Source organism: Clytia hemisphaerica, unplaced genomic scaffold (assembly GCF_902728285.1).
Source record: "Clytia hemisphaerica strain Z4C2 unplaced genomic scaffold, Clytia hemisphaerica genome assembly, whole genome shotgun sequence".
Classification (NCBI taxonomy): Eukaryota; Metazoa; Cnidaria; class Hydrozoa; order Leptothecata; family Clytiidae; genus Clytia; species Clytia hemisphaerica.
Window position 1 is genome coordinate 53,385 of NW_027103427.1, and position 9,883 is coordinate 63,267.

The following is a 9,883-nucleotide window of genomic DNA, read 5'->3' on the forward strand; positions in this document are numbered from 1 at the left end:
GCTGCCTGTTACATGAAAACATGAAAAAGAAGAAAACAGAGGCAAGTTCATTCTTCAAGAAAACATGGTCTGATGGTTGGTCATGATAATGCATGCAAACTTGTTCATGGACTGTAATCTTTGGATGTATTAAATGGTTTTATGTTTTGCTGCTCTGGGTTGGCTAGGAAAGTTTTGGAAATATGGGTTTGCACTTTCTTTCTCTATGGAAACCAAGCTCTATATTTTTAGAACTTTCTAAAATTTTGAGCTTGGATATCCAGGTTATATTTACATAAGTCCAACACTGTGAAAAGGGATAAAACATGGAATAAAAACAATCCAAGAATCTGGTTATAACACATAATATACATTTTAGTGAATATAAAATAATAATAATAATAATAATAATAATAATAAAAATGGAAGATCTATCTTTTGATGATGAAAACCTAGCCCTAGAATTTGATACTGAAGATGGTACACTTTCTCCGTGTGTAGTAATACTAACCACATCGATCAACCCAACTTTACTGAGTGATTCAGATTGTGACTTTCCCAAGGAGAAGGAGGAAGTGAAAAACCCAGAACGGGTCCAGGGTGACTTATCTTGTTACTTATTTTAGGGCTGATGTTGTGAAGGTGCAAGGCCGACAACAATTTGGGGAAATGGTGGCGGCAGAGTTCAATAGGAACGATGACGTAGTGGAGTATTGGGGCTGTTCTGCAGAAATTCACCGCTGTTGACATTTATTACCACTGGTCAATCAAGCTGAAGAAGAAGCGTAGATTTGCTGAAGTGAGAAAGCGTTTGAAAAGCATTTTGTCGTAGTTTGTTCACATTTCATTCGTAAAAAAATGGTGAAAGTTTCTTCTCGTGCATTTAAGAACCTGGTTTGACTACTTATAGATATCCCTTCAATTTAAAAAAAATTGTGTTCGAAAAAGGATGTGGCTGCAAAAACCATGATCTAGCTTCAACATGTACTAACTTCCTCAGAATAGGGTTCACCAACATCACAGCTAACAAGGTTACAATTATGAAAGAGCGCGGTGCTATCACTTGTAAAACTGCGCGTGTTTGTATGGAATGTAAAGATTGATACGGGGTAGCACCGCCAGAAAATAAAGAAGAAGACATCGTTAAAAGTATCTTGAAAGACATAAAGAATATACGTAAGGAGGGTCCCCTTGACCTAACCTGATAACAGCTGTTCATAATTTTCTTACGCTCACGGTAAACCACTAAAGGCGCTTGAAAATTATATATCTGAGGAAAATAGTCCTCCCGCGGAAAATTTTACAACAAGAATCTTGTTGTGCGCCAGAAAGTCAAAAACTGATACGGCGCCCTATTCATAAACACAATTACGCAACTTTGTTGTCATCCCCAGTCCTTTTAGACGAACGCGGTCCTTACGATTTTGAGATTGCATATTCGTCAGATTGTATGTTTTCACCCATCCCTTTAGAGCTTCAGCGTGGTGGGCAGAAAACAATCACAATCTGATCTCAGGTTACCTTGACCTTGAACGGCTGGGAGACTATGACGTTCACCAGTGGCTTAGCAAAAGGCCAAAGGCATTGGTAGAAAAACTGAAAGTATTCTGTGGTATTGACATCTTGGCAACACAGATGTTCCTGGCTGATTCTAAATGTTGACAAGCAAATGTGACTGTGAAATGACTTCTGAATCTTATAATTTTTGAATTAATTTTGCAAACACATACACCTTTTCAGTGTTGTTCAGTGTTCAAATTCAAAGTCATTTTGTCTCACAGAAATCTTTGTGAAAATTTCCTATCTCAATTTTCAATGGTCATTTGGCTAGAGTTGATTTCTCTCTTCATTAGAATATTTATATGACTGAAAAGATATTATTCTTTTGACCCCAACCTCCATGGTGACCAACGGTGCTGATGTTAGATTTACATGTTTTATTGTGGCTTTAGTCTGAAAAATAAAACACATTTTGTATATTGCCTTTTGAAACATAGATATAAGGACTGCTCGTATTTTTTTGAAAACACAAATAAAAATTACAACAATATAAAAAGTTTAGTTCTGGTAATACCTTATCAAAATTAAACTGCCTCCTTGTATCTGTATTTTAATTTAGATGCTGTGCCTCCTGTTAAAGAGTAAATTTTGGCAGGAATTTAATTTGGTGGATGGCCAAAAAACTTTTTTTAAAGGGAATTTAATTTGGCAGAATAGGGAAACAATTAATTTTGGCAAGAATTCAATTAGGCGGATGACAGATTTTAAGGTGCAAAATCAAGGTCAAAACATTGATATCGCATACTTTTTGTGGGTAAATTGCGAAATTCAGACAATACGAGAAAAAAAATTAATTTGGCGGATGGCGTATAAAATTAAATTAGTTTTGCGGATTCAAGGCAAATTAATTAATTGCATTAATAATGACGTGTTAGGTTAACCATGACAGGTCTATTAATTTCGAGTCTGAATTCAATTGATTTGAAATTTTAACCTTTAGTCTTTATGTCAACACGTAATTTTTTAGATGGGATTGATTAGCTAGTTCTAAGAAAGAGGGAACGGCCAGGGACTGCAGCAGACAGTTTTCAGAAGTTATTGTTTCATTGCCATTGGGTTGTGTAAAGTTAAGTTTCTCTGGGTTGGTTGCATAAAAATAGGTTTCATTTCGATCTGAATCTTGTAAAACAACCATGCCATCATGGCTTGTGCGGGTTTTGTTCTGAATCAACCTGTCTATAAAACCATTGGTATAAACGTAGTGGTCTAAAAAAACGGCTATTCTTTTTTTAAATCAACCTTACAATCTAGTTTTTATATTTATAAAAACTAGATTGCTGACGTGTGGAAAGGAATGTCGGCGTGACTGATTCTTTCGTTTCGATAATAACATCAAAGCGGGAACTAATTTTCTTCTTGTTACTTTCTTTCCTTTTTCTTTCTGGTTATTTCACGCTTTCCTTTACATTCTTCAAGCGTGGTTAGCTCAATCGGTTAGAGCGTTTGTCTCATAAGCATGGGTTTCCGAGTTCGATCCCGCTGGGTGACAAATTTTCCAATTCGTGATTTTGTCTTTGTGCTCATCACTTTAATTTTGAATCACATTTCATGATAGTGTAGAAATATCGACGCGTTATGTAATGTTAATTGCTATTAGTAATTACGCGTTCAATTCGAATTTATGATCTGTTCCCTCCTAGTGAGGAGTTTAATACCCTTATAACAACCGTATTTTATAAGCATTGAATATTGAAATTCAAATGACGACCACGCAAGAAAGATAAGCAAACGATTGGATCAAGTGTCAAACATTTTGACCCGGAAATCAATTATCATTATGTCTTTAAAGTATAAAACGAGAATGATTCTGAAAAAAGTTATTTGACGATTCTCTTACAAAGAATCGCTCGCAAGAAGTGAAACTGAAACTGAAACTGTCAGTCACCAAATGCAGGCGCAAACGCCTATACCCGTTCTTTTATATCTCACCCTTGAATAATCGCTTTGTGGTAAAAAAAAGATTGAAGAAAAAAAAACTTAAAAAAGTTCTTATTAAGTGATGCTATCATAGCTTATCTAAACCTTACACAGAGAGCGGAGGTAATATATGCTAGTTACTTGTTTGATTGACCTTCATTATAATAGAAAGAGAATTAAAAAAAGAAATTTGAAGAATTGAAAATTTTGACACCAAGTGGGATCGAACTCGTAAACCCATGCTTATGAGACAGACGCTCTAACCGATTGAGCTAACCACGCTTGGAGAATGCGAAGGAAAGCGTGATCTAACCAGAAAGAAAAAGGAAAGGAAAGAAAGAAATGAGAAGAAAATTAGTTCCCGCTTTGATGTTATTATCGAAACAAAAGGAACAGTCACGCCGACATTCCTTTCCACACGACAGCAATCTAGTTTTTATAAATATAAAAACTAGATTGTAAGGTTGATTCTAAAAAAGAATAGCCGTTTCTTTAGACCACTACGTTTATAGTTCCTTCTTGAATCAGTCCTACTTTTTGGAGTGGCAGCAAACTCTTCACCACGATGCTTGGTTGCATCTGCCTTTATTTTCCTTTTCAACGATACAACCTTCCCATCCTTGTCAAACACTTGGACAGATGCAGGGGCGACAACAGTTTTGTTGACTCCCTTCTTTTTTTCTTTTCCAGTATTGTTTTGTAACTAACTCATATATTATGAAAATTTATTCATGCATACTTAGAATAATTAGAAAAATTAACATAATGTATGCATGGATCGTGCATCGCGTATCAAGAATCGTTGGATCGCGCAAAAATTACCACACAAACCGCCTCCTATCGTTGGTGGGGGTCGAAAACCTTGTAGTCGTCAGTGAAATTAGACAAAGCTCATTTACATGTTCCAGCAAGAGAATTTTGGTTGACAGGCCATAAATTACTTTTTGAAATAAAGATTTTTAATTCACTAGAACGTTGGTCTCCCTAGCACCTCAAAGCTGCAACATGCTGAATAAAACGGACAAGAAACGCCATTACAACGATAGAGTGATCGAAATTGAACACGGTTCACTAACGCCAATGGTGTTCTTGGTAACTGATGGTTAAGGTTGGGAATGTGGCAAGGGAAATTGGCAAGGCTGTTTGACAGCTTGCCTTGAGGTTAAAAAGAACAAGCAACATGCTGAATAGTCCTATCTGATAAAGGTAGTCGGAAACATGCTGAATGAAAATGTTCAAACGAAAAAAAAAGCAGCATAGCATAGAGATGTGTAAGCTTAAAAATATGATGCAACTTGTTTCACGATGGTTTTCTAATGTTTTAGAGCTAAGGAGCTCTGGACATAAATCTAGAAGAGATTAGGAAAGAAATAAGCAATATTGAAAAGTTGGCCTAGAGCCCGGTTCGGCGTGCCGTATCCGAATGGCCGTACGACTGAAAGAGAAAAAGGAAATGACGGAACACAAATTATATCACTATGAATGAACCAACCACTAAACTTTCTAGTAAGTTCATTCACAATTATCAAACTAAAATTTTTTTTTAATAAAATAGCAAATCTGGAAAATGTTTTAGATAACGATGAAATAAAATTAAAAAAGGCTATTCAAGAACAATGTTACATTGCTAGCAAGGGAATGGAATACTTGCTAGCATCCAAAGTTTTTTTCAATATTTTCTGTAACCGAAACTAACCTCATGAAAGCACAAAAACTACAGAAACTAGTTCTACAATTGAATTGAATTGAATGTTTTCTTTTTTCTCAAAATATATAAAGTCTACTATATACAAGTTTATATCTTGAGGCTAGATAGTCAGAAAGTCTGCCGTATACTATCTTCGCTTTCTGATTTGAATGATGGCGCTGCGATAGGACGTCAGAGGGAACCCCTCGACAGTTTTCGGTCGACGCATGCGTCAACTTGTGAAATTATATAAATTGCCGTGGTTATTCGACCGAAGAAAACATTATTAGGCGATTACTCGCTAACTTATTTTAGTGAAAACAACCGCGGTCTAATTATTGAATTTGAGCGCCGTTTCTCAAGTTCTCAACAAAAACAAATCAGATTGGCGAAAATAGGAGAGAAACAAGGTGGAAAAAGTAAAAATGGAAAATTTAAAGAAAAAATACATCAAAAATGCAGTTGAAAAGATCATGGAATCCTTTGATTTCTCAATGAAACCGAAACAATTTGATGCTGTGTACAATATTATACGTGGGAAAGATACATTATGTGTTTTACCAACATCATTTGGAAAAAGTTTAATTTTTCAAATACTACCTGTTCTTACCAAAAACCTTGATATTGCACCTTCTCCCTTTGTCATTGTGGTTTCACCTCTGGTGGCATTGATTAAGGACCAAATTCATGAAGCCAATAATTCACCACTCAACTTAAAGGCTTGTACGATTCAGGAAGAAAACATGAAGAGCCATAACATGATATTTGGTACTCCAGAAAACTGGCTTCAAAACAGCACAGCCCAAAAATTTCTGAAGTCAACATTTGCTAGGAAAAATTTGGTTTGCTTGGTTGTCGACGAGGTTCATAAAGTTACCTGGTGAGTGTTCTTTAGTAACCCTTCATAATTGATTTGTGTCGGCGTTCCTCTTATGTATGTTAATGATGTTGGTTCCACCTACCCTGTACCAGACTACACTAGTCACATAAATAGATCTCTCATTAAGGAAAATAGAGATTTTTAGTATTTAATTAAAGCCCTAATGATGTCACTGCTAGATGAATTTATGACATTTTTTCTCTGATGTTATCTCTAATAGAGGCTAACTATTAAGGCTAAGCTGATAGCAGGAACTTGCATGAATCACTCTGTGAGTCTTTTTACTGTTTTAATGAAAATAAAAGTCATAATTTGATTTCATTTTAATTTTTAGGGGAGCAGCATCCAAAAATTGTTTTGGCAAAACAGAATCTGCGTTTCGTGAATCGTTTTCTCGCATTTCAGAGTTGAGATCGATATGCAAACCAGACCTTCCTGTATTGGCCGTTAGTGCCACTGTCAATGCTGACCTAACAGAACTCATCATGAATAGCGTGGAACTTTCGAAACATCTGAAAATTGTTTCTGCTTGCAGTGATCGTCCAAACATTAAATTAAACATTATAAAGATTAAAGACAAAGAGGATTATGCTTGTTTAAGATGGCTAGTTGGACTTGAAAGCAATTTCAAGGTTTTAATATATACCAGATCAATGGAATTGTGTGGTCAGCTTTACAGTGTCCTGTTATCATTTTTCGCTGAAAAATATGCTAACCCAGGAGAAATAGTGGCCATGTTTCATGCCGAAACTCCTCCATCTTGTAAAGATGAGATTTTAAAATCTCTCAGATTTGACAATGCGATAATCAGGATAGTGATTTGTACAAGTGCACTGGAATGTGGAGTTAATGTAAAAAATGTCCGTTATGTCATCCACTATGGGCCGTCCTACGATGTTCTCGATTATTGTCAACAGATTGGTAGAGCTGGACGAAATACTATCAACCAATGTCATGCCGTGCTGTATACTTTTCCCAATGCTAAGCGAAACATTTCAGCTAATCTCAAGAGCTACATGGCCGGTACAAGATGTTTGAGAACAGAATTGTATACTCAATTCAATGAGAATAACTGTACCATTCCATCACTTGAATTAAAGCACAACTGTTGTACCATATGTTCTTCAAATTGTGATTGTGGTGATTGTCCAATTGGCCTGTATGAGGTATATCATTTTATTGCTATCTGGCTATTTTTCAATTCAGTTTTTTTAGGCTTCTTGGTATTTTCAATTTTTCATAATGTATTTTTGCTGGTCCAATTTACCCTGCTTTTTAGAGACTAAACCCACTGAACATCAGAAGAGGTGAAACAGCTACTCTAGTATATATACTATGAATAATAACTGATTTTTAAAAAGGACTACTACCCTTCACTTTGTACTGCTTGGTACACACAATGCATTTTAGACATCACATTTATTCAAAATGTGAGTTTGTAGGTACTTAAAAAGTCGCTCAAGCATTGCTAGATGGAGATTTTACAGTTCCAGAAGAATTTTTTGAATTTCATCTGTCACACCTTTTTATTTAACAGGTTGCAGAAAGTCACGAAGTCAAGCAAACCAAAAAACTCAGAAATGTTACTGTTGAGCAGAGACAATTGGTGAAGGATTTGGTTGTAGGATACAGGGAAAGTATGTCAACTGGTTTATGTGTGCCTCCTAGTATTGCCACTGGATTAACTGACGAAAAGATTGAAAGAATCATTGCCAATGTAGAAAAGATTGATTCGAAATTATTTTTGGTCAATATGATTGGTGTTATTGAAAACAAGACATTAAATAAAATTTTGCATATAATTAATATGGTTTTTGATGACATGGAAATAGATACTAACACACCTGTGGAAAAAATGGCTTTGGATGATACGACTAAATACTTTTCAGACAATGACTCAATAGTCTCACTACTATGTACTGATAGTAGTGATGACGAATGATTTTAACAGAGAATTTTGTACTTCTTCTTTACTTCTTGATTTTTAACATTTTTAACTTCTCGATTTTTTATTAGAATAGTGTACTTTGACTGAGGGGCAAGTATTTTTAAGAACTTGCCAAAATAGAGGTGAAATATTCCTAATCTATTCTTACATACTTACATACTTGACCTTTATAAGAACATGAGAATTGCCCCTTTTGGGAGTTTGACGCTTTTTACTGTGCATTGGGACTTGATAAAAGTAAAAGCCAACCATTTCTGTTAACCAAAGAGAAAATAACTGCATTTTTATCAAAATCTTTGAAATTCGCCCTGGAGGGTATTTTTACAAGTTGGCCAATTTTCACTTCACCCTGCTATTCTCGACGTAAAATATATAAAAAAGCTCCACTTTTGTGCTTTTAGGAGGGTATGATATGAAATACAAGAGAAGCAACGGGTCTGTTAGAAAAAAATAACTGTTACACTTTACAATTTTTCATAGCTTATTCTATTTTATCTTTAATAAAGAATTAGGAAGAAGGCAATTTAGTCGGTAAAAAGTTAGCAAGTTATAAAACATGAAAATATTTACAAATCATTAGATTTACAGAGTGTCCCTGAAAAAAAAAATGCCCCTTCTGCTTCTGCTCTGAATTACGAATCCCTTTACCTTTTCGTCTTAGTTATTACAAATTGCAATGCTATGCTATTTTATAAAATAACTTGATTGATTTGACATACTGTATTGACAAATTTTGTTTTAAATGAAAGGAGGAAAAAAGTTTTATAACAAAGATTGATGGTTCCTCTCCTAGTTAATGTAATTTTTTAGGACACTTTGTAGTAAATTGAAATACTATTTGTGGAAGATTTTAATTTTTCTTTAGTTTATCGATTTTTTCTTGTAAGGTTTGACATAATGAAAAAAGACGTTCTTTTGCAGCATTTGTTTCATCATCAGCATCGTCACTTTCAGAGTCTGAATCATCAATTTCAGAGTCGGAGTCTTCACTTTCGATTTCGTCATCTTCATTTTCTTCTTCTTCTTCGTCATCATCAAACACAAAAAATGTTTTCCTTGAATTGGCGACACTTCCTTGATACCCATGTCATAAAATTGTCATTTAAGTTAGATAAAACCCTTTTGTTAAATTTAGTAAAGGATTCGTATTCTCTACCAGATTTTCGTTCAAAGGTACCAGCAGCAACATAGGCAAGTGTAAGTTTTTTGATGTCCTTCAGTGAAGCTTTTGCTCGTTTAGATCCTCTTAACTCTTTGATTTGGAGAGTATCCTCGAAGTTTTTTACTATTTTTCGAAGATTTTTTATTGAAAATGCAATCCTTTTTGCGTTTTCTTCGTTTAAGTTACTATGAAGGGGTTTTAAGAGTCCTTTCAAAAATCTGTTAAGGTGCTCTAGGTGTAAGTCACGTGAAATATTTCGACCACGAAAGCCATGTGTATTGACAAATCTCCCCCAAATTAGTTTGAATGCCTTTTCGGGCTTGCTTTCAATGCTCGCCAGTAGATTCAATATCGCAAGGCCATATTTGTGGTGTCGTGTTGCCTTAAAATAGAGCAGGGCTATTTTATAGGAATTGATCAATCGCTCTCCATCTCCTTCTCGAATAGCATCATGGATGTTTCTCAACAAAAGATTTATCGTAAATAGGGCTTCTTGATAATTCATCACGTAATCTTCGTTTGATTCACTTAGCGGAGAAGTATCCCTGAACAAAAAAAATAAATTTTAAATTACAATTCTTGATATCCACAAGGTTGTCTCTAACGATGTGACGGATTTTGAATAATCCTTTTTGAGTTTTAAACAGTAAAAGTGGTTGCAAATGGGTTTTCTTAGTGTTTCCGTATGATAGATTACGTCATGAATATTATAAATTGGTTTTGCTCAAACTAGACATTTCGTTAGAAAAA

General features: G+C 35.0%; 1 protein-coding gene across 1 annotated transcript; it reads left to right on the forward strand.

The window, feature by feature from the left end:
* The first annotated feature begins 5,561 nt into the window (after nt 1–5,561).
* Nucleotides 5,562–8,190, forward strand: LOC136797933 (probable ATP-dependent DNA helicase RecS). The gene is made up of 3 exons (XM_067054516.1): nt 5,562–6,023; nt 6,358–7,189; nt 7,561–8,190. The coding sequence occupies exons 1-3, from the start codon at nt 5,569–5,571 to the stop codon at nt 7,963–7,965; spliced, it is 1,692 nt and encodes a 563-aa protein (XP_066910617.1). The 5' UTR covers nt 5,562–5,568; the 3' UTR covers nt 7,966–8,190.
* The last annotated feature ends 1,693 nt before the right edge of the window (nt 8,191–9,883 follow it).

What these genes read in the sequence shown, in the direction of transcription:
- LOC136797933 (XM_067054516.1), top strand. Translation starts at nt 5,569, where the DNA reads ATGGAAAATTTAAAGAAAAAATACATCAAAAATGCAGTTGAAAAGATC. An exon ending in GAGGTTCATAAAGTTACCTG is followed by an intron (nt 6,024 to 6,357) that starts GTGAGTGTTCTT and finishes TTTAATTTTTAG; the next exon opens with GGGAGCAGCATCCAAAAATT. An exon ending in GTCCAATTGGCCTGTATGAG is followed by an intron (nt 7,190 to 7,560) that starts GTATATCATTTT and finishes TTTATTTAACAG; the next exon opens with GTTGCAGAAAGTCACGAAGT.